This window comes from Trichoderma asperellum, chromosome 4 (genome assembly GCF_020647865.1).
Source record: "Trichoderma asperellum chromosome 4, complete sequence".
Classification (NCBI taxonomy): Eukaryota; Fungi; Ascomycota; class Sordariomycetes; order Hypocreales; family Hypocreaceae; genus Trichoderma; species Trichoderma asperellum.
In genome coordinates this window covers 943,256-966,034 of record NC_089418.1, presented here as the reverse complement: position 1 = coordinate 966,034, position 22,779 = coordinate 943,256, and the positions used below count along the sequence as shown (strand labels likewise).

The 22,779-nt window shown below is 50.3% G+C and overlaps 11 protein-coding genes across 11 annotated transcripts; 5 read left to right on the top strand and 6 right to left on the bottom strand.

Moving 5' to 3' along the window:
* Positions 1–135: 135 nt before the first annotated feature.
* TrAFT101_006709 (mitochondrial 54S ribosomal protein uL10m) lies at positions 136–1,385 on the top strand. Its single transcript, XM_024902669.2, has one exon. The coding sequence runs from the start codon at positions 163–165 to the stop codon at positions 1,195–1,197; it is 1,035 nt and encodes a 344-aa protein (XP_024758363.2). The 5' UTR covers positions 136–162; the 3' UTR covers positions 1,198–1,385.
* A 736-nt stretch (positions 1,386–2,121) lies between these two features.
* Positions 2,122–3,673, top strand: TrAFT101_006708 (uncharacterized protein). The gene is made up of 3 exons (XM_024910040.2): positions 2,122–2,872; positions 2,958–3,119; positions 3,212–3,673. The coding sequence occupies exons 1-3, from the start codon at positions 2,430–2,432 to the stop codon at positions 3,264–3,266; spliced, it is 660 nt and encodes a 219-aa protein (XP_024758362.1). The 5' UTR covers positions 2,122–2,429; the 3' UTR covers positions 3,267–3,673.
* Positions 3,536–6,836, bottom strand: TrAFT101_006707 (uncharacterized protein). The gene is made up of 2 exons (XM_024900623.2): positions 4,145–6,836; positions 3,536–4,061 (listed from the first exon to the last, which is right to left on the bottom strand). The coding sequence occupies exons 1-2, from the start codon at positions 6,284–6,286 to the stop codon at positions 3,807–3,809; spliced, it is 2,397 nt and encodes a 798-aa protein (XP_024758361.1). The 5' UTR covers positions 6,287–6,836; the 3' UTR covers positions 3,536–3,806.
* Positions 6,837–6,940: 104 nt separating this feature from the next.
* TrAFT101_006705 (uncharacterized protein) lies at positions 6,941–9,274 on the bottom strand. Its single transcript, XM_066127854.1, has 5 exons — positions 9,053–9,274; positions 8,860–9,001; positions 8,590–8,754; positions 8,404–8,532; positions 6,941–8,330 (listed from the first exon to the last, which is right to left on the bottom strand). The coding sequence occupies exons 1-5, from the start codon at positions 9,191–9,193 to the stop codon at positions 7,834–7,836; spliced, it is 1,074 nt and encodes a 357-aa protein (XP_065983967.1). The 5' UTR covers positions 9,194–9,274; the 3' UTR covers positions 6,941–7,833.
* TrAFT101_006706 (uncharacterized protein) lies at positions 7,182–7,823 on the top strand (the record flags this gene model as incomplete). The annotated part of the gene is made up of 1 exon (XM_024904177.2): positions 7,182–7,823. The coding sequence occupies one exon, from the start codon at positions 7,182–7,184 to the stop codon at positions 7,821–7,823; it is 642 nt and encodes a 213-aa protein (XP_024758360.1).
* Positions 9,275–9,433: 159 nt separating the features above from the next.
* On the top strand, positions 9,434–11,826 carry TrAFT101_006704 (uncharacterized protein). The gene is made up of 5 exons (XM_066127853.1): positions 9,434–9,514; positions 9,570–9,867; positions 9,930–10,777; positions 10,846–11,448; positions 11,521–11,826. Exons 2-4 carry the CDS (start codon positions 9,754–9,756, stop codon positions 11,327–11,329), a joined length of 1,446 nt encoding a protein of 481 aa, XP_065983966.1. The 5' UTR covers positions 9,434–9,514; positions 9,570–9,753; the 3' UTR covers positions 11,330–11,448; positions 11,521–11,826.
* On the bottom strand, positions 11,814–13,137 carry TrAFT101_006703 (uncharacterized protein; the record flags this gene model as incomplete). The annotated part of the gene is made up of 4 exons (XM_024900717.2): positions 11,814–11,880; positions 11,959–12,316; positions 12,386–12,536; positions 12,607–13,137. The coding sequence occupies 4 exons, from the start codon at positions 13,135–13,137 to the stop codon at positions 11,814–11,816; spliced, it is 1,107 nt and encodes a 368-aa protein (XP_024758357.1).
* A 130-nt stretch (positions 13,138–13,267) lies between these two features.
* TrAFT101_006702 (uncharacterized protein) lies at positions 13,268–13,819 on the bottom strand (the record flags this gene model as incomplete). Its single annotated transcript, XM_066127852.1, has 1 exon — positions 13,268–13,819. One exon carries the CDS (start codon positions 13,817–13,819, stop codon positions 13,268–13,270), a length of 552 nt encoding a protein of 183 aa, XP_065983965.1.
* An 803-nt stretch (positions 13,820–14,622) lies between these two features.
* Positions 14,623–15,732, bottom strand: MNH1 (Protein mago nashi). The gene is made up of 5 exons (XM_024908507.2): positions 15,668–15,732; positions 15,566–15,603; positions 15,396–15,491; positions 15,168–15,319; positions 14,623–15,116 (listed from the first exon to the last, which is right to left on the bottom strand). Exons 1-5 carry the CDS (start codon positions 15,703–15,705, stop codon positions 14,976–14,978), a joined length of 465 nt encoding a protein of 154 aa, XP_024758356.1. The 5' UTR covers positions 15,706–15,732; the 3' UTR covers positions 14,623–14,975.
* A 223-nt stretch (positions 15,733–15,955) lies between these two features.
* TrAFT101_006700 (uncharacterized protein) lies at positions 15,956–19,800 on the top strand. Its single transcript, XM_024910693.2, has 4 exons — positions 15,956–16,583; positions 16,661–17,081; positions 17,153–19,151; positions 19,226–19,800. Exons 1-4 carry the CDS (start codon positions 16,279–16,281, stop codon positions 19,372–19,374), a joined length of 2,874 nt encoding a protein of 957 aa, XP_024758355.1. The 5' UTR covers positions 15,956–16,278; the 3' UTR covers positions 19,375–19,800.
* Positions 19,801–20,265: 465 nt separating this feature from the next.
* Positions 20,266–22,164, bottom strand: TrAFT101_006699 (uncharacterized protein). Its single transcript, XM_024903317.2, has 3 exons — positions 21,445–22,164; positions 20,557–21,354; positions 20,266–20,477 (listed from the first exon to the last, which is right to left on the bottom strand). The coding sequence occupies exons 1-3, from the start codon at positions 21,445–21,447 to the stop codon at positions 20,355–20,357; spliced, it is 924 nt and encodes a 307-aa protein (XP_024758354.1). The 5' UTR covers positions 21,448–22,164; the 3' UTR covers positions 20,266–20,354.
* Between the last annotated feature and the right edge of the window lie 615 nt (positions 22,165–22,779).

Genomic DNA, 22,779 nt, shown 5'->3' with positions numbered 1-22,779 from the left:
GGGTAATTGATCCGACACCGCCGACGGCGGTGGGGCCACTTGAAAGTTCGCGAGAGATGCTTTCGCAAGATTCTGGTCTAAATAGCCAGCTTGGGTCAATTCATGTAAGTTTTCTGCGCCATAATTTGCGCTGAATTGATTGTAAATACTAATACAGATAGAATGACAAGAATAATAAGCAGAGCGGCGAGGCCGTGCCTCCGACGGCTCAGCTCAGAGGCCTCAACCCACCGAGGGGCCTTTTCTCTCGGCGCATACGCCCACAACTTCTCGACATCAGACGCTCAACATGCAACTCCCGGCTTACGATCCATCCCCGAAGGTGCTCAGCCTCCCATTGACATTGCTCCTGCGACAAAACCCCCCAGCGCGCGACCAATTGACACCCGAAAGAGTCAGATGATCCGAACATATACTTCGCTGCTCCGTACTACGCCCCTCATCCTGTTCTTCCAGCACAGCAATCTCACAGCAGTGGAATGGGCTGCCGTAAGAAGAGAATTGAAAAAGGCATTGGATGGTGTCCCACCAGTGAATGTGATGCCCGGTGCTGAGCCTGTGGATCTTTCTTCAAAAGTACAGCTGCAAGTGCTGAGGACCAACATGTTGAATGTGGCGCTGAAGCTTGTGGAATTCTACGACCCTGAGGCTGCAGCTGCCTCAAAGGCTACACCGCGGACTTCTAAAGGACCTATAGTCCATGACCTGTCGAAGGCGGCCTATGAGCAGGTCAAGAGCGCTGAAATCTCACCCGAGTCTGCCTACGCGCAGATTGAGCCTCTCATGGTTGGACCCCTAGCCGGCCTTATCATTCCTGCAGTTTCTCCAGCGCACGTCGCAGCAGCCCTGAGCGTTCTCGCCCCGGTTCCTGGAAAATTCCCCGCCCCGACTCGAAGAAAGAATCCTGGATACTACGATCCCACCTTCCAAAACGGCTTGGCGAAACTGGTGTTAATAGGAGGACGCATTGAAGGCAAGGTCTTTGATCAGGCAGGCATCCACTGGGTCGGTGGTATTGAAGGTGGTCTCGACGGTCTTCGTGCACAGCTGGTGGCCATCCTCCAAGGAGCGGGCTTGGGTATCACATCCACACTGGAAGGTGGCAGCCGCAGCTTATGGCTGGCTCTTGAGGGACGAAAGGAGCAGCTGGAAGAGGAATCAAAGAAGGATGCGCCTGCGGATGCTTCTTCTTCTTAGATGTTTGTATGATGGAAATGAGCGAGACATAAAAAAAGAGACAGCGGTTTGGATATAGGGCTGTAAAAAAATTATTAAACATGTACATTATTACAGATGTATTCATAGAAATGCATAACATGACAAGAAAGATTGTCAGAACACACTATCCCATCTGAATAACGTGCTGAATTTAGTCTTGAAGTTTGAGGCAGACAAGTGTGCATATATGCCAGAATCTTATTGAATGCGTGCAGTGATTTATATATGAGAATTGCCTGGAAAGAATGGCGGATATACATATCAAGCAGCTGTCAAATGATATATATGGATTGGTAAATTTGAAGCTGATACATAGTGTAAGGAAAAAAGAGAAACAGGAGCAAAATAGTCTCGCAGTCCCAAACTATCTTGGTTCATGAAAAGTGTTTTATCTCTATTTACGGGTCAAACCTCAATCTTCACACTATGACAATTCATCTGCTTCGGCACACATGTAACAATTGATGTCATTCATTTAAACAAATAAACACAGATCAATACACCCTGTCAAAATTTACAATTGGCCAATTATTTACCACCAACTATCTTGACCTAATTCTACAGCAAAATGATAGCAGTCCAGCCCTAGCCAGCTCCAAAAAGAAGCAGCTGGACAAAAACATCAGCTCGCTCCAATCGACGTTTGGTGGGTACGGTATCAGCTGAGGTACGTCACCACAGCCGCCAGCGGGCACGGACCCTTCCGCCCTCCATCCATGCTTAAACACCCAGCGAGAGCCCACTTTCAGCACTTTAAGCCCTGGCAAACCACTAAACCCTCCCTCTGGGGCAGCCCGTTTAGGTAGCAGCTCAAGGGCCTGCAGCCTCCAATGGCGGCAGCTCATGTGATAGATGTCGGCGCAATCAACCTCCACCTTGCGTGTAAACTGCATGCGTACCTCTCAACTGCTAGCCTAGCATCACCTTCGCAAACACCTCATTCGAACCATTTTCTCTCGTGATTGACGCAGTCATCGTTGACTGTCATTTCCTCCCATTCAGCGCCCATTCGGCTCGGATCGTTCTGTTTAGCCAGCAGCTAGCCTCGTCTCGTGCTCCTCCCTCCCTCCACTACAAGGGTAGCTATACCAAGCTCAGTTACCTACCCATCTGCATCTCCAACCACCTCCAATCTCCAACTCCGAAAAAAAGAAAAAAACCACACAACCAGCCTTCCAACCTTCCAACCAGCAAAAAAAACATCCACAGCCATGGACTTTGCGCCCTACCAATCCTCCCCCCCAGAGCACGCCCGCTCGCCAATGTCCTCCCCGCGCGCCTCAGCCGACATTTCGCGCCGGCCCTTCTCCCCCTCCGCAATCGCCTCCGTCGCGCGCAGCCCGCCTCCCCTGCAGCACCCGCAGCCGCAGCGAGCCTGGAGCGGCGACCTCGACGGCGCGGCCAGCAGACACGGCGCATTGGGCAACAACAACAACGGCGGCGGCGGCGGCGGCCTGTGGGGGTTTGGCAGCGGCAGCAGCAGCACCAACGGCACGCCTCTGGCCATGCCCGGCGCATATCCCGCCGAGATTAGCGAGTTCGACACGAGTCTGGGGCTGAGGCTGGACTACGAGGCGAGTCTGGCGTATCTGGCGTTTCCTCCGATCGGGGCGGTGATACTGTTGATCTTGGAGAGGAATAGCGACTATGTCAGGTATGGTACTCTTGTCCTACATGCAAGAGCATGCATTATTGAAGACAGGCAAAGACTAATAAGACCGTTTCCATTACATGTATAGATTCCACGCTTGGCAATCCGCCCTCCTATTCACAGCCATCATGGTCTTCCACCTCCTCTTCTCTTGGTCCTCCTTCCTTAGCTGGATATTCTTCATTGGCGACCTAGCCTTGATGGGTTTCCTATCTTTCAAAGCATATCAAGACGCGGAGATACTCGAAAGGTACAAAACATACACGCATAAAGAAGCTCTTCTGGGTCACAAAAGATATATCGAAAGTTCAAGGCTAACTGATGTCTCAATACGGCATATAGGTTCGAAGTTCCCTTTTTCGGAAGTATAGCTAGTAGATGCCTAGATGATGAGTAGACGAAGCTACGCCCATCTTCTTGTTTTTTCTGGTCTGGTTTTTTATTTGGGGCGGTTTGGTTCGGCTTTGTTTTTCCCATCGTTTGCTATTTGGTGACACCAACCTATGTTTTGAGCAATATCCTGTCTCTACTTATACCCTCTCTTACGCTCCAATGAACTCTCTACATGCAGGCGATCCGACAAGGTTGCTCTACATACACCATCATATGCCTTTCATCCTCTTCTTCGCATAACTAAGTATATACCTCACAATATCTGGAGATGATTCACCTGCCTGTCTTCAGCCAGAGTCAAAAGTATTTTTACATAGGTACTATAACCACATATATATTGGCACCCATAGGCGACACTGCTCGCCCAGCTCAGCGGGTATATCATACAAAGCATACCATGGCCACTGCGGCACGTCTTATCCCGTATCCCGTATCCCCTTTTCGTTTTTCTTTCTTTCTTTCTTTTTTCTTAAAACCATTTTCCGCATTTGCCTGAACTAGTAACTTTTGCTCGCTCACCTTGATGCATGACATTTAACCCTTTCTACCTGGACAAAACACCCTTGACCGCCCCTTTGATCAACGGCTTCTCATCAAACACCACCTCCTGAATCTTGTTTCCTTCCCCGCCAGTGCCTTCTTCCAGCCACTTGCCTAGCAAATCATTGCTCTCCTTCGGCTTCACGCCATCATCTCGTGTTCCCACCGTGATATGCGCAATGCGGTTCACGCACTCCCACTTGCCCTCCTCGTCGACAATGCGGACAACAATGGCCATGATACGATCGTCAAAGACAACCTATAAACAGAAAAAAAAAAAAAAAGGAAGGTCAGCTATTTTAATCTCTCAATTCCAAAAACGCTCAAGAATCATCCACTTACCCGCTCGAGCATCAAGTCGCAGTCACCGAGCTTGGCATCGCCTCCGCCAGCAGCCTCATGGAGATCCGTATATCGTTTCCATAACTCTGGGTATTGGTCCTTTGTAGCTCTGTGCATCAACGTGACGTGAAACTTGCGCTGTACTCTTCTGGTGTTCTTGAGCTGCCAGTAAAACTTGGCCGCCTCCGGGCCAACTGCCTTGAATGACTTGTCGAGGAGTTTGTTAATAGAGTCAGCAGATAAATCTACAGACATGTACTCCAATCCCTTTTTCTTCGGTGCCTTCTGCTGCTGCTGTGGCTGCTGTCCAGTCTTGGCATCCTTTCTTCCGCTTCTGTCGGGGATAGTATGTCTAAAGTCAGGCCTGTATCCTAGCGCAAAGTCCATAGCCTCATCGAGTTTCTCAGGGCTTGGCATTTCCTTAACCACGTTGGGCAGGGATAGATTTAGCTCCTTGACCAGTGTCTCAAGGTTCTGTCTGCTATCAACCGTAGGATCCAGATCGATGATTAGGTCGAATCCTGCATCTGGCGCAGAGTTGGAATTGCATTCCTCGAACCGCTTAATGAAGCCTTCCATCACCTCGAGGAATTTGTCCTGATTTGATGCCGCTTGGATTGTCTGATGGTTGTCTCCTCGTTCAATGACGCGATCCTGGGTTACCCGCCGGATCTCATCAATGGATTCTTCGTCATGTCGGAAGTTTAAGCAGACAATTCGAGTTTCAGGGCTCTGCGTCTTGATATCGCCGATGAGCTGTTTTCTCTCGTGCTTCTGCGCGTTGTTGCGATCTGCGTAAACAACAGGGTGCTGCTTCAACTGGTCCATAACTGCCTTGACGAATCTCGGTGGCCGACCTTTGCCTGAGATATTATCGTTCTGGATGTGGCCCCAGCCAAATAGGTACGTCAATGCCAGAGCTAGAGTAGTCTTTCCACAGCCCAGGGTTGCAATAGGTGACAAGATGACGTCTTTTGTAACTTCTGACATAATCACACGATCGCAACCTTCAAGGTTGGCAGCGTCTGATCCATTGATGTTTTTATAAGCCAGGAAATCGTCTCGCAGCTTGATGATTCCGTGATTTTGATTGTATTCCTTGGATAGTTTCGGGTTTCCCGCCAGCTGTTTCCGCGCAAAAAGGAGATACTCCTCAGTGATCTTGACATGCTTTTTGAACTTGGCCTGTTTGCCCGCAATGATGGCTTTTGTGCATTCTCGCCACTGTCGGTACATTAGGTAAGGTTCCTCAAACTTGTACTTGAAGAACCAGTCTTGGAAAGGCAGCTGGGTAGGGTTAGGTGACATTTTGCATCGAATAACGAATCCCTCAACGTCGCGGCCATCATAGGCTCCCGTCTTGGCGACATCCTCCAAGAATGTCTTTACTTGGTCTATATCCTCCATTATTAGTAGGTCTGTCTTGATGAAGCCCCACTGGCTTGCAAACTCCTGCACCAGATTACTTGGGTAAGTAGCAAATTCGGGGAGATTGAGGTTGATTCCGTGGAGGTACAGCCCGGCCTTTTCATTCTCATAGGCCAGAATGTGTTCTTCAAACGAGTCGTCGCAAAGCTCTGCTACGGCAGTAATATTCCGGGAGCGCAATTCCCTTGCAAGATCCTCCTTGGTCTTGCCAACGGCGGCCAGCTGCTTCTCTATCCGAATCTCTCCGGCACGAGCGTGGCTGAGCTCAACATCGCTACGGTCGCCGGTAGAGTGCTTGCTGCAAACAAGCAGAGTGTCATCCTCAAGGCCAGCCACGAAGATGATGCAGCCGTTCTCCTTCAGAGTCAGCTCATAAGGCCCTCGTGTATTCTTAGAAATCATGGCCCACTTGGTTTCGTTGACCTCGTTGACGTTGAAGAACTTGTCGTAGCCTCTGACTGCGATTTCCGGTGTGTTTCTGCTGGTTTTGGTGGTGAATAGGCCGCGAGCATATGTAGGAAGACCCTTGCGCTTATAGTCCCAGTCCTGCATCCTCCATGAGTCCACCTCGATGCCGTCTCGAGAAGGCTTGACGGAGAAGGTGGTCTTTTTGCAGGAGAATCCAGCACCTCGTTTATCTTTCCGGGCCTTGTCCAGAGCCGAGATCATCTGGGAGACGGCCGACACATCTTGCGGCGTGTATGGGGCTGCCATCTTTGCACGTTGAGTTGTTCCCGTGTTGACCAGCTTTGCCGCCGTAACTGCGTTGTGATTGCTGGGAGAGAAGAAGCTGTATAGTCAATGTCGAAGTCTGGATGAAAAGGCCATACACCGGCTTCCCAGCTATGCTTGTGCAGATGATGCTTGAATGCTCTGTCCAGAATCCAGGCTTCCAGTCGCTACAATGCAGTCGTATTTAATATCAAGAACCCCGTCTCCGTGTTTTATCCCCTGCAGCTGCTTCCCTCTATGAGCTCTATGGGGAGTACAGGGATGCACTGTTGAGGCTGCTAGCGGTGCCCAACACTGCCCTCTTTTTGCTCAGCCCTGGAAGGTTTGGTGAGTCAGACGCATAACAGCCAGATCCAGAATTACTCCTCACCGAAGGCTTAGGTCATGCACAGACCAGCCACAGGAAAGAGGCGCCCAGGATCGAATCTGAACTGGTCTCTGTGCTACGTGCCTTGGAAGCCGGGCGAATGGTGGCAAGAACGTGTTGATCGACTCTCGACTCAGATTTGATGTCTCGCAGTATTTTGTGTTGTTTTGCTAGCTCTGGGCCGGTGGGTCAACAACCACTCACTGCCGCTGTATGGAGGCTGCTGAATGGGCTTTAGGCAGCACGTCCAGTAGAAATCGCCCCCTACAGCGGTCCCTAGCCCTGGGCTGCGGCTGGTCGCAGGGATGTCACCAATCTGCCTTGCTTAGATAGTGGGGGGAGGGGTCAAGTGGCAGCGCTCAGTTTTTTTTTTCTCCCGGAAACTTCGACGTCTACCCCTCTATAGCCGCTAGCATCGCACGACAGCTGCTATTCTCTAAACTATACACTACCAACGAGGAACGAACATCGAAATTAAACTCGCTGCACAGGCTCAGAAAGAAAATCGCCATGGCTTCTTCAAATCCCTTTCTCCTGGCAGCCGACAACAGCCCCGCGCTGCTGCCTCTCCTTCGAGAAAAGCCTGCGCTGGCTTCGGCCCAGGACGAACATGGCTACTCCCTTGTCCATGCTGCGGCCAGCTACAACCACCTTGACCTGCTCCGAGCACTGATCCAAGAATTCAAAGTGGATGTCAACCTCAAAGACGAAGACAACGAAACCGCTTTATTTGTCGTCGAGACCGCCGAAGCTGCCAAAGCCCTAGTCGAGCTGGGCGTGGATGTCATGCACAGAGGCTTGGAAGGATTCACAGCGAGAGAAAAGATTGAGGGAGAAGCCGAGTTCCCGGAAGTTGCAGCCTATCTAGCCACTATTGAATCTGAAAAGGCTGGAGAAGAACTCGAGGCAGCGGCAGCGGAGATTGCGAGGAATGCCCCCGAAGGCATGAAGGTCACTGTTGGCACCATGGACGAAGCGCAGGATATTCCCGCCGAGTTTGACCCAGAGTTCCGTCGCCGAATTGAAGAATTAGCGCAGCGAGAAGACTTTAACACTGCAGAGGGCCAGGCAGATCTGCGGAAGCTGGTGGAGGAGGCCCTCCTTGACCAAGGGCTGTCGGAGGAGCGTAATGTGCGGTCTAAGCAAGCCTAAGCGTTTGGTTTCAATCTAGACTCTTAATCTCCCACATGAGGAATTCGCCTGAGCTCTCGGGTGGACGAAGAAAGGTCAACTCGCTGCATCCGCCAAGGATATTGCGGGAGAAGGTCGTAGCGCTAAGCGCAAACCAAGACTGCGAAGGGCAATTGGTGACAATGTCAACAAATAGGTCCCGTAACCAGTGCGAGGATAGGAGCCCTTGCCAACTCAGCTTACAGACTTGCGTTTGGGCTGTGGCACTGTCGACTTCCGGCGGGCTATATCGAGAGAGATAAGGATCAATGGTGTCCCCGGCTACTATGCGAGGGCTTTCCAGGCGAACAAGTGATAGCCACTCATACATTTCCGTTGCAGTATATTCCAAAGACTCACGATCTCCTTGGGCCAGGATTGTGGAAGGCATCCGGAGAGATATCTGGTTGACTCCGGTGTCTGTAGCTACCCTTGGCGAGGATGTCACCTTCGTTGCATTGAGACTCTCCAATAGACCTGGATTCAGAACTACAGAAATTAGTATGCATAAATATTCCATAGAATGATACCGGTGGCAATGACGCAAAACATGGAAACGTACCCGTCGTAGAAGCGTTGCAGACAAGCCATTTCATGGGCTGGTTTAATACATTTTTGCATGCATATACCAATCTGTCGAATCGCTTTCTTCCGTGTAACATTGATTCTTCTCTGAGGTTATATGATATCCCTGTTTAATTCATTAGCATCCACGCCAAGTCTCAGCACAGGGCAGTTCAAAACATACTCCACCTAGGCTTGGATCCCCGGTCACCTTTGATGCCGTAAGGCTTTCCTTCGAGTCCAGCGCGCTCATATGTTTCCCTATCGAGGTAGAGATTGAGAATTCCCTCTCGAAGAGTGAATAGTTGCCCCATGGCTGTTTTACCTTCTGACAGCATCATGATGTTTCCTACTTGGTATTAGTTTTGAAGACAGTGACAGGGAGAAAATTGGCGCTGGGAAAATTGCCAAACCCCGAGAGGAAGAGAAAAAAAAAAGAAGAAGATTTACACACCCAGTTTGATGTATTGAGTAAGAAATTGCGTTTCCAGGACTTGGCCAAGCGTCATGACTATTCTGTAATAGGAGGGCGATTCGCGCTCAGCCATCTTCTGGGCAACGATATCATGTATATCCCGAGGAACAATCAAATCAACCTGTCTTTAGTTAACAATCTATAAAGCAATTCAAAATTTTGGGCTGCCAACCTTGTGAATAAAGTCGAGCTCAGACATGGCTGTCCAAGGCTTTCCTCTACTTGGTACCTGCTTCGGATCAACGTGCCCCATTGTCCCGTACGTGACGAAGCATTTTGGCGACTGATATATCGACGGAGCCTGATGTAACATGATTTTGTCAGGACGTGTAATGCGTTGAAGTGAGCGGCTTGAGAAGTAAGAAGATGCTGTATATGAATTGTCGTTATTTGTAGCTGCAGCTTTAGTTGATTGAGCCGAGTTTTAGAGGGAGAAGCTAAAAGTGAGATGAACGGGCAGGTACAAGGTACTTGTGGGTTAAAGCCACTGGCTCCCGCAGCGGCGCCTGATAAGAACTCATAATTTTTTTTTTCATCTTTTTTTGGCGGGGCTATTAAAATACAAGACAATTTTCATTTATATAAACTAAAGAGACGAAATCTCATCGCTCTGACGTTCCTTAAGAAGCATATGGTAAGTGCATTTTAAACTGTGTTAAAATTGAATAATTACTGATTTCCGGCCCTAGAATTCATGACTGTCACCTTATGAAATATAGAAGGAAGGAATACACGGCCTAGAAAAATTTCCCATTGTAGAACTTTACACATACACACCCAGTCTCATTTGAAGATACCCTGAAACACACCACACGCATCTGAATACACAGAAAAGTACACAAGGAAAAAAAAATACCGATATTGGACTTCAAAATGGATTTCGTCATCAAGTTTGCGTCTGAACATGAGTCCTTCAGGCTCCCCGAAATCGAAGCCCTCGCCGTCCTCGAGGGCGTCAATCTCAAAGTCAAAGAATACAGCAGCGAGGTAAGGAAAGCAGACCTATTCTCCCATAACAATAACTCTTTTGCTCATTTCTATCACCACAGTCTCCATTTTGCGTCGTCCAGCTCCCATCAGTAGAAGACGCAAAGAAGCTGCTCCGTCGCTCAGTCATGGCTCACTCAATACACGAACTCTGGGGCACAGGCGCAACCCTCGAGGCTCTCCACGAAGCCATCAAATCCCAAACGCCCCATCTCTGGCCTCAATACAAGGAAACCTCATTCAAATTCGTCGTCGACTCCTACCAAGGAGCGCACTCCAACGAGGAGCGCCTCGCCCTCATCAACTCCTTCAGCTACCTCCCCTTCGATGGCCCCATCCGCATGTCCAAGCCGGACAACACATTCACCGTCTTCGAGCTCTGGCCCTTCAACAGCGTGCCCCTAAAGATTGAGCACCCGGACAGCATCCGCCTGGGCCGCTTCGTCGCAACCTCCGCCCGCGACATCATCCACAAGTACGATCTCAAGAAGCGCAAGTACATCTCCACTACCAGCATGGACGCCGAGCTCTCTCTCGTCACCGCAAACATCGCCCATGCGGCGCCGGGAAAGCTCTTTTACGATCCATTCGTCGGCACGGGTTCGTTCCCTATTGCCTGCGCGCATTTCGGGGCCATTGGCTGGGGCAGCGACATTGATGGACGGAGCATGCGCGGCGAAGGTAACAAGAAGAAGAATCTTCCCAGCAATTTCGCTCAGTACGGGCTGAAGCCCCAGCTTGGAGGATTCTTTTCTGCGGATTTAACAAACACACCTATTAGACGACGAAGAATCTGGGATGGAGTCGTATGCGATCCGCCTTACGGAGTCAGAGAAGGACTGAAAGTTCTCGGGTTAAAGAACCCTGAAAATGCGACATGGCTGATTGAGCTGGGCGTAAATGAGTGGCAGTAAGTATTTTGTGCCCTCTCACGCCCTTAGAGCTATGCAGTGATGGCTGACACGCTGCCTTTTCCAGATCACCAGACTACGTTCCTCCCAAGAAACCATACAGCTTCCTCACTATGCTCGACGACATACTCGCCTTCGCATCAGACACTCTTGTAGATAACGGCAGGCTCTCATTCTGGATGCCCACAGCAAACGACGAAGAGCAAGAAATCCCCGTTCCAGCGCATCCCTGCCTCGAGGTGGTTGTAGTATGCGTCCAGGTTTTTAACAAATGTATGTATTTGCATTACACCCACCACGCCTTGAGCATTAACTGGCCCCCCCCTTTTTTTTCAGCGATACGGTGGGATCTTATTAGGCTAACTACTTCAACAGGGTCAAGAAGATTGATCACCTACCGGCGGCTGCCAGACTCCCAAGTCTCAAAGTCTGATCTTGAAGCACATGAAAAGCAGAGGGCCGAAGCAGCAGCCGCAAACACAGGCACAACAGCAGACGACCTCAACCCTTTTCGGCGAGGCTACTTTAGAAAGTTCGAGGCTGAATCATAAGACGCGCCCTCTCTTCCAAATTATATGCTGCACTGCTCACCCGAAGATAACTTGCATCGCGTGCCTACCTATTCCTAAATAACAAATGCTTCAAATAGTCATTCAATAAAGCTCTCAAGGTACTACCACACCAGCATGTTCCATCTATTCATATTCATCGCGTTCATAGCTAACACACTTCCTCGTACCAGCCAAATATTCCGTGCAAATCCCTGCAGTGCATCCCGACATAACCTATACAAAAAAGCCAGGCTCCTTGCACGCATGCTATGTATATATCCCGTTAAACACCTTCCATAATTGATCCTCTCGGAAGAAACAGAGAGAGAGAGAGAGAGAGAGAGAGAGAGAGAGAGAGAAAATTAGAGCAAAGAGCAGAAAGAAAGAAAGAAAGAAGGGAAGGAAAAGAAATTTCCTTGATGGTATCGATGCCATATATAGTGTCCATTATTAGTCGACAAATAAAAAATCATCGCTTTAGTGTTTACCGAAACTCCATGGCACTGAAACATCCTCGGTCGGGGACATGCTTCAACTCCAGCTGTTGGAACCTAGGCATGGGGTATTAGTTTCCACGTGTATGGAAGGATGGAGTGGAGGGGAAGACGATGTGGACGGTGATGGCTTACTTTTCGCTCTTGGAGTGAAAATAGATTCCACTTATTTCTCCCTTGACTTGGTTGAAACAAATGTAATAGAAGCCTTCAAAAGAAGCTCCAATTATTGTTCGCACTCGGTGATCTGGAACTAAGAAATGCTCCTTCCACCGCATGAAAATGTGATCTCTTTGTGCCAGGTCAGTGATGGTGATGGGACCCTTGCGGGCTATCTTCTGGTACGGCCGGAAAGCGCTAAACTTGGACCAGTGGCTAATGTCCACTTTGTAGTTTGCGCCCCAGTCATCGTGCTTGGTGAAGAAGTTGTACTTTGTGCCGATGATTTCTCCCTCGAAATAGGTGGTGAGTGTCGGGTGGTCCTCGGTCAGTCCTATCCGAATGGGCCAGGCTGGTTAGCTATGACGCAACTTGAGAATGCTGCCGAATTGGAGCGACAAACCTTGGATGCGCAAGTAACCGCAGAGGAAGGATTCGCGCAGGTCAACATGCTTGATCTCGACCTGGACTTCGTAGACCTGTCTTTCAGATTGCTGTGTGCCGCGGAACTTGCTTCCAGGTCGGAGGAATGATGACGCAGAGATGGGAATTTTCTGCATACAGTGTGAGCAGGCTGAGTGCACTCTACCAGTGAATATTAGACAAGAACGGCTGCATTCTTACCCTTATATATGTGCAGTCAGATGGCATGGGCGGGGCGTTGTATTCATCTTCCTGCTCGAGCCATTCCAATGAGTCGGGCTCACGCTGGTACGAGTCCGAGTTGTCGACCTGCAGGGTCCCCGACAAGGTGGACGACTCTCGGCTTAAGCGACCGCTTGGGTCGACTCCTTGGTGTTTGAGGTCATCGTCTCGTTCACTCGATATGGGAGAGGTCGCAACCGTCCCGCTAGATAGCGGCCGCAGAGATGCTGAAGTATCCATGGGCGAAGCTCCAGCAGAAGTTTGGCCGTCTATTAACACCGACTCTTCTGCGGCTAGATCGTCGTGAGAAGTCTCGGACGAATGGGCTGTAGGTGAGGCAATGCTTGTCGACGAGCTCTGACTGACTTCTGTGTCCGACGTCGGTCGCGCTCCGTCTTGTGTCTGACGAGCAGCTCGTGAGGGATGTGGTTGATCTTCAGGACATGTCGAGAAGCCGTAGGGGGGCGGAGAGGATTGATCAGGAGGCGGATTGGAGGATGGAGTCGGCATTATCGCAGCTTTGCTAGCTAGTAAGGCCGGAGTCTGGCTGTGGCAGGCAAGGCTGGTGGAGGGAAGCGAAGAAGGGCAAGTGCGCAGTTGGAGAGGTAGGAAACGTGATCAGAGCAAACAAAGAGAATAATTAATAAATCCCAATGTCTTTGTCCCTGGTTTGTGATTTTTTGCGGGTAAGATGTTGATGGTAGGGGTGTTTGAGCTGGCCAAGAGCGGATGGAGTTGCGATAGAGTCGAAGGACTTGGCGGTGATGGTGACAGGTCCGAGAGCGGCAAGGCGGCCGGCGACGCTGGGGACGAGACTCTTCAGGGATGAGATGCGGCGTGCATCTCGCAATGGCACGTGCTGGAGTTGATGAACAGCGAAGAATGGCGATGGCAAAGAATGCGAAAAGCCACACGGCGAGGAGAAGATGATGGCGTTTCCTCGGGAGGCAAACTTTGGGCCTTGTTTCCCTGTATTTCGAACGACAGCACCACTAACAGGCGCGCCCACTTTATAGTGCTGCCAGGTGGGCTCGGCGCGGGTAGCGGTACCACTGCCCAATGACAGCAGCACGAAGCAATTGCGTGAATGGATGAGGCACTGGGCTAAGGCAGGCTGAGCCACAGAAAAGAGAGAAGTAATACCGCCTCGTGTCGAATTTGGAGGCAACGGTAGAAGCGTTGAAGCAGGCATCTAGGCGGCAAGGCGGTTTCAAAACCCGGGGAGCGATTCCATGTCTTGGGACGGGCAAGTACACAGTACCTTTGACAGAGGTGAGATGGAGATTTGCGGAGACGGCAGATGCTAGTGGGACGACTTGACGGGGAGGATGGATAGCGAGGCTGCTGATGGAAGATTACTACTACTACCTACATGCAGTGCTGCCATATTACGCGGTAACAAAATAGTAGTAGATAGTATTACTCTTTGCTCTTTACAGTTATTACCTATACCGTTCGCTAGCCAGGAACTCTCTCGAAGATTACGGTAATATTCTTATACGGAAGACGTTGCGAAGATTCACGAGCACTAACGCATAGAGGCGATTAGCGTGTGCGCTATTAGGTATTTCCAAAAACGAGACAAAACGAAACTTGTGCGTCTCTACATCTTGCAAATCCCCCCTGGCCTCCTGCGGCGGACCCTTTGACTCTCGTTTACGTGGTGATACATAAGGTATGCATACATACTGCTAAGTACGTACTACTGCTAGTAGCCACCACAATGTGGATCGTCGGCGAGATAAGATGCAGCCCAAGTCCCACTCGCCGTTGAGCATGGCTGCATGGCTTGATCAAGATAAAGTAGCCGACTGATTGATTGAAGTGTCTCATGATCTAACATATGAAAAGAGCTAAACGTGCTACTCTTGTGTCGTAGATTATCAGCATACTTGTAGATCTGACGTTCTATCACATGCACATCGTACTCCATCATAGGTACTACTACTGCTTACCGATGTTACGGAGCCGAGTCTAGATTTGGCAAGAGGGTTAAAAAAAAAAAAAAAGAGAAAAGACAACAGCCCCCTGAGACATGACGGCTCTTCGCCACGCATGTAAGATGACAGTCCCAAAGGAGACGATTGACAGTCCATTTTAGCTGTATTCTATGTAAACAAATTAATGCACAACATTACCATCATCTCTCGTCCCAAAGCTATACCAAACCACTGCTAAAGATCAAGTGAGCTGATTTTTTGTCTTTGAATTTCCCCATACGCCAGCCTAGACCTGGATTATTTCTACCACGCACCACATACTGTCATGGAGGCTACAGTCGTGCGATCTTCGAGGTCGAATTGGTATCATAACTTTTGCTTGTTTCGCCGCCGTTCCCCAGTATCGACTCAGATTGGCTTAACCTTGAAATGAAGCGCTATCAGACTGAAGACGAGCGCTTTCAAGTCTTGCACCAGGTAGTAAAAGACTCGGAGGCCTTCGGGATCTGCTGATTCTGTGACGTCGACTAATGATCCAATCTTGGCCGTCTATCGAGGAGTTAGTTTCACTTACAATTCAACATTAGAACCAAGACGAACCTCAAATGAAATATGATCGCCTCCTAGCCGGATCTCCAGCTCCTGACGGCCGTCCTTGTTCTTTTGCGGCCATTTTGAGTCGTCTTCTTTGATGATTTCGCTTTGCTTCACGATCCGCTTGATCTCTTCAATGACTGCAGAGCTCACGCACACTATTTTCCTCGTATTAATACGTGCAACTCTTTCCAAATGAAATGAAACGCAGCTATGGGCATAATGTGTCCGTACTTTCTTTCCGAATCAGGCTGTCGTTTCTGTAGTTTGAGTTGTTTGCATATCTAGCGACCGCGCTGCGCCCATCGCCGACGACACGAAAGTCAAATTCTATATTCCCGTGTAAGCATTGGAACTGCTGATCGAGGGTTAAGGGAGGAAGGCTGGTGGTGTCCAGATCGCACCTAGAAACTCGTGGCCAAACCGGCCCATATGGCCGGAGCTGAGCATAAAATCAGTAACCGCTACAGCCGATAGTTAGACATGCGCAATAGATGGTCTCTTACTAGTAGCGGATATAGAATTGGTCGTTTGGCGCCGTCATTGTTGCTGCTGTTGTCTCGGCAAGTTGTTCCCAGGCTTAATCTGTCGCAAGGCTGCGAGCGAGCTCCGGCGTCACTGGATGGTGGGGCACGGCAGAAATCAATGCGGTGAGTCGATAGCGCGCTACAACAGTGGCTGTACTGTAGCGCTGCTGAGCAGTAGCACAGCTCCCATCACGTGAGACCCCACGTTTGGCTCTCGACGCTGCTTGGTGCCACCTGTACCTGTCCCAGTGAGCCATCGCCAATAAAGAGCCAGATTGTCTGAAGCCGCCCAAACAGCAACGCCATCAACTTCGCCCAGACGCCAGCCAGCTCTGCCGACCCCTCCTGGCGATTCTGGCAGCTTGAGCCCTGGAATTGGTGCCGCGACAACTCTCTGGCACATGGCTCTGGTGAGCTCTCGGACTTCTGCAACACTCGAAGCTCGCCCTCCCACCTCGTCCTAAGGCCCCTTATCCCTCCCCCCACCGCCGCTGCCTCGACGCAACGATCCTGCTGGGCCGAATCGCTCAATTTCCCCCAGTCTTTTCGACTCTCCTCTCTTTGATCTGCAGACTACGAAATCAGCCATCATGTCTGGATTCTTGGAAAACGCCTACAGCCTGGTGCACCAGGACAATGCCTCGGACGTGCCCTCCCTCTCCGACCTGCGCATGCAGCTGGAGAAGGGCACCGACGAGAGCAAGGTCGACACCATGAAGCGTATCTTGACTATTATGCTCAACGGCGACCCGATGCCATCACTACTCATGCACATCATCCGATTCGTCATGCCCTCCAAGTACAAGCCGCTCAAGAAGCTCCTCTACTTCTACTACGAGATATGCCCAAAGCTTGACGCGGCCGGAAAGCTAAAGCAAGAAATGATTCTAGTCTGGTTAGTCGGCCCAGTGCATGCATGCCATTGGCAGCCCCTCCATTCGAGAGAACCCCAATCGACTGACTATCATGAAGCAATGGCATCCGAAACGATCTGCAACACCCCAACGAGTACATCCGTGGCAACACATTGCGATTCCTTTGCAAGCTCAGAGAGGCCGAGCTCATTGAGCCTCTTCTCTCTTCAGCACGATCCTGCCTCGAGCACCGACACGCCTACGTCAGGAAGAACGCTGTCTTCGCTGTTGCCTCCATCTACCAGCACTCGCCCTCTCTCATTCCCGACGCCGCAGAGTTGATTGCAACATTTTTAGAGACTGAGACGGATGCCACCTGCAAGAGGAATGCTTTCGCAGCTCTCGCCAGCATCAACCACGACGCTGCTCTCCTATATCTAAGCTCCGTCTTTGATGGAATTCCTAATGCCGAGGAACTATTGCAGTTAGTTGAACTGGAGTTTATCCGCAAAGACGCTGTACAGAACTCTCAGAACAAGGTATGGATATTCAGCGGCCTGTGTTACCCACCGTAGTCTTCATCGGAGTTCTCGTAAACTGATAGGAATAGGCTCGATACCTGAGATTAATTTTCGACCTCTTGGAAGCCGGCGCATCTACTGTCGTCTATGAGGCGGCTTCATCGTTGACTGCCTTGACGAATAACCCTGTTGCCGTCAAGGCTGCAGCATCCAAGTTTATCGAGCTGAGCATCAAGGAGGCGGACAACAACGTCAAACTCATTGTCCTTGACCGAGTGGACCAATTGCGCCAGAAGAACGAAGGCGTCCTAGATGACCTGGTTATGGAGATCCTACGAGTCCTTAGCAGCACAGATATCGACGTCCGCAAAAAGGCGCTTGAGCTCTCCCTGTCCATGGTCTCTAGCAAGAACGTTGAGGAAGTAGTGTTGCTGCTGAAGAAGGAACTTTCCAAGACGGTTGACCAAGAGTATGAGAAGAACACCGAATACCGATCTCTTCTTATCCACACTATCCACCAGTGCGCCATCAAGTTCTCAGAGGTTGCCGCCAGTGTAGTGGAGCTTCTCATGGACTTTATCGCCGATTTCAAGAATACTTCTGCCGTCGACGTTATAAATTTCGTCAAGGAGGTTGTCGAGAAGTTCCCTGAGCTTCGACCTACCATTGTGCGCCGTCTTGTTTCAACTCTCAGTGAAGTCCGTGCCGGAAAGGTCTACCGTGGCATCCTTTGGATTATCGGAGAATATTCTCTGGAAGAGAAGGATATTCGGGACGCCTGGAAAGGAATCCGAGCCAGTCTGGGAGAGATCCCTATTGTCGCATCGGAGCAAAGACTGTTGGAAGAGCAGGATAGCGATGAGAAGAACGATGATCAGACCAACGGTAACTCGAAGCCCGCTGCGCCCACTGGCTCCAGAAAGGTGCTCGCCGACGGCACCTATGCGACCGAGACTGCTCTTACCAGCCAGTCATCCGCCGCGGCCAAGCTGGAGGCCGTCAAGGCCGCCCAGAAGCCCCCTCTGCGACAGCTTATCCTCGATGGAGACTACTACTTGTCAACAGTCTTGTCTTCAACACTGGTAAAGCTGGTGATGCGCCACTCAGAAATCTCAGCCGAAAAGGCGCGCACCAACGCCTTGAAGGCCGAGGCTATGCTCATCATGATCTCAATCATTCGTGCTGGACAGTCCCAGTTTGTCAAGGCGCCCATTGACGAAGATTCGGTTGACCGAATCATGGCTTGTGTCCGCTCACTCGCGGAATTCAACGAAAAGAAGGAGCTGGAAGCAGTTTGGCTCGACGACACACGCAAGGCATTCCGCGCCATGGTCCAGGTTGAGGAGTCCAAGCGCGCTGCCCAAGAGGCCCACGAGAAGGCCAAGACTGCTATTCAGGTCGACGACATCATTCCAATTCGTCAACTGTCCAAAAAGAATGCCACTGAAGGCTTGGACGAAATCGAGATGGACCTGGAAAGGGCAACTGGCGGCGAAGGAGGTGCCGAAGATCTCACATCCAAGCTCAGCCGTGTCGTTCAGTTGACTGGTTTCTCTGACCCTGTATATGCCGAGGCATATGTCAAGGTGCACCAATTTGACATCATCCTGGATGTGTTGCTGGTTAACCAGACCACCGACACCCTTCAGAACCTCTCAGTCGAGTTCGCAACACTGGGCGACCTCAAGGTTGTTGAGCGACCGACAACACAAAATCTAGGACCCCACGACTTCCACAACGTGCAGTGCACCATCAAGGTCTCTTCAACCGACACTGGCGTCATCTTTGGTAACGTCGTCTATGATGGCGCTCACTCAACCGACACCAACGTGGTTATTCTGAACGACCTGCACGTCGATATCATGGACTACATCCAGCCTGCCACATGCACCGAGACTCAGTTCCGAACAATGTGGACAGAGTTTGAGTGGGAGAACAAGGTCAACATCAACTCCAAGGCCAAGTCACTACGCGAGTTCTTAGATCAGCTCATGGCCTGCACAAATATGAACTGCTTGACACCCGAGGCCAGTCTCAAGGGAGACTGCCAGTTCTTGAGCGCAAATCTGTACGCTCGCAGTGTGTTTGGTAAGTACAGACTTTGGTTATACTATACATTTACAGCTACATATACGAACTTATTGCTAACACTGTCCCTGCAGGTGAGGATGCTTTGGCCAATCTGAGCATCGAAAAGGAGGGAGAGGACGGCCCCATCACAGGTTTCGTGCGGATAAGGAGCAGGTCACAAGGCCTGGCCCTTAGTCTGGGCTCACTAAAGGGTCTTAATAAGATTGGCTCGGCCGCTTAGACGTGAGGAAATCCTGATGCCAAAAGGAAGAGGAGACTTTTTTAAAGACTACACACAAAAAAATTAGATAATTTTACGAATCCCCCTTTTTTTTTATACTTTTGTTTCGCGCGTACTCGTGTGGGAGATATGAATCTTCTTTTTGCCTTTGTTTGTAGAACCAGGTAGATATAAGATGGTGGTGTTGTTTCCTTTCTTTTCTTATTCATTATTAACAAGGCAAAGAGGGAACCGGAGGAAGATGATGGGGGGCAGGAGCTACATGGAAGAATATGGCGTCTTGGTGACCAGTTTCAATCCAGCATTGAACAAAAAGGAGGGAATGGGAAAAAAGACGCCGACAATGAATAGGGTGGGACCAGTTCTGTGTGAATTTAGTAGGCGATGATTCAAAATCTTTACAAATATATAAAGACTCTTATTTTACTACGTATGCTTTGATATGTGACTACTTTTTTAAATTATGAGACACCAAGACGCTGATAGTAGGTTTTGATTATATATATTTTGTCAACGCAATTAGCTAGTAGTAGTAATATGCTTTCTCTCCAATAGACGGGGCATGAACGTCGAAGCAGAAGCCAGTTCTTTGTCTTGTTCCGCAGTTGGTAAACAGCTATCCACCCGCCACGCTATATACAGGCAATCTTTTATTATGTCGGGTATTAAAAAAGAAGAAGCAGAAAAAAAGATGTTCTTGTACTAAAGATGCAATGCGAGCACCATACAAAGGGATATATGCTTCCGTTAAAAAAGAAAAAACTCCGAGTTGTAGCGTGAAAAGTGAGATGAAGGGGGTATTTATCCAAACATTAAAAACGGGATGATGGAAAAAAAAAAAAAAAAAAAAAAAAAAGAAAAGAAAAGAAAAAGAAAAAAGAAAGATGTAAATGCCAAAGGAGTGCCAATGGCAAATGTTGTATAAATGGACCCGAGAAGGAAGAAAAGAAGGATAGAAACAATCAAGAGTGAAAGTAGTGTCATCGGTTAAAGACGAGGGCGTTGATGACATGGCCGACTTGCCATCCCTGGGCCTCGAGAGACGCATTCTCTTTGAGTATCTTTCCCATGTAAGCGAGGCGAATCTTCTTTTCAGAAGGGGCCTAGATTAGAAACGAAGAGCATTTAGTACATGTATCAACTGATGCAGAGATATCAACAGCAGACAAATCAACAACTTACCACTGATACTTCGGTAATCTTCTTGACAACGCTCCTAACGCTGTCAGTCTTGGTGACCGGGACTATGATATCCTGGCCCGTCTCGCTCAGTCGTGCGCGCAGAGTAACCATTTCTCGCTCGTCAAGCACTCCCTTGCCCTTTTCCTCCCGTCTTCTCTCGGCCTCTTCGGAATCGGCATCGTCTTCTTCCTCACCCGCAGTCTCTTCCTCTGCCGTAGACGTATCGCCCTTGAAGTCCGGGTCATTGTCATCCGCCAAGTTGTCCGGATCAGATACTATGTATTCGGGCAGCGCATACAAGTTGCCCAGCGAGTCGTATGCGCCGTTGACGAGATCGCCCGTGGGCAGCGAGATCTCGGCGGCGTTTAGGATGGTTTGCGCAGTGGCCAGCGCACTGTCCTCGTCCTGGGAATCCTCCGGGTTCGCCTCCCACAGCACCTGCAATGCGGCATGTAGCGTCTGCCAGATCTCCGGCCTACAGACGACTCTCGTTTCGAAGAACTCCTCGCGTTCCTTGGCCAGCTCGCGCCGGGTCCATCGCCGCTGTGCGGACGTCCATTCGTGCTTGCGCAGCGGCCGGTTGATGTGCTGGTCGAGAGGGGGCCGTTCGCGACGGGGTTGCTCGCGGTGGGTCTGATCGCGGCGGCGACGGCGCACCGAGGCAGCGGTTTGCGAGCCCCCCGATAGAATGCCCTCGGGCAGGGTCAAGGGAGGAGGATTGCCGGCGCGCGAGGAGGCATCGGGGACGCCACCGGGGTAAGGCGAGTTTGGACCCGCGGAGCGAGAGAAACAACAGCCCTGGCGCAAAGAGTTAGTACGTGGTGAAGGATGAGGAGAAGCTCCAACGATGCACCAGGAGACGAGGAGAGGAGGGGAGAGGACACGAACCATGATGCACGGCTGTCGTCCTGTTTGTGACGTTGCGATTGTTGTTTGGTCTCAGCTTGTCCACAGAGAGCTGCTGGACGGTGAGTTGGCCAACGCCATACCAGATCTGGCCACAGATGCCAGTCTCTCGCTTGCCAGCTTCGCTAGTGAGCTATAAGTAAAGAGAGAAGGATGGAAACTGGCCAAAAGAGAAGAAAAGAGACTGTCCGGTGGCAAAGTCGAGGAACGGGTGATTTTCCCTTTTGCTTCTCTTTCGAGCCGCAAGCTTAAAAGATGGGAGAAAACAAAGTGACGGCCGGAGCGCTGATGGCGAGACTGGAGCTTGGTCGGGAAGCGGCGCAGCTGACTGGCGCAACTTGTGGCTGTGAGGTAGAGGAAACTATCTTTTTCCCGGCCGTGGCGGGGAGAAACGAGAGATTTTGGCTTTCTGGTGAGGAATATTAGAGAGGCGAGGTGGATTCGAGCCGAAGTCTTTTTTTTTTTCTTTGGTCGTTTGGCGAGGATGAGAGGGCCGGGATTCGGGGGAACTCGACAGGGTTGTAGGCGATACGTAAGAGCAAGTGAATAGCTAGTATGTCACTGTTGCTGCTATATTGTTTGCCTTTGGCTGCTGATATTAATGGGGAGAATGAGATGAGAGGAGAGAAGAAAGGAGAAGTGACTGTTTGTTGATGCCTTTTTAATACATGATTTTAATGCTATGCATGCATGTATTTGCATATGAGAGAGAGAGAGAGAGGGGAGACGAGGAGAGGAGCCAGACATGCTGGAGACGATGCCTGGAGACGATGCCGATTGGGAGCGGAGAGAGAACCGCTGCAGCTCCCTTACACGTGCGTGAGGGGTACGTGCAGCGCTCCAAAGGCTAAACGGCCAACCCACTGAAGGCTTCCGCTGAAGCCCTGTGCAGAAGCGATGCAGAAGCGATGGCGCCCAGCAATCGAGGGTGTGATGAGAGATCAAGGCAAACAGCCGCCGTTTCATTGGCCACCCCGTCGTTGACTGCGTGGATGCGGTCTAGGCGAGAAAAGAGGAGCAGCTTTCGGGCACGTCGTATCTACAGCAGCTGAGGAGGCAATAGCGTGATGTGATACGACTGCTGACTCCAAGATCCAGCAGAGGCTGTAAGTCGTGGATACACGGACGTCATAGTCGCTTAACGATGGCCTGCCACTGCTCGCGTAATGCTTAGCAGCAGCGTATTCCAGCGCAGCCCGATTCAGGTTCGTCACGACCAAAGAGGCATCACAGCCAGATGCAGATATACGTGTAAATCGCCAATTGCTTCGTCTCGCCTCCCCCACTTCGTCTGCTGTGGATCGAGCATGGGCCTTC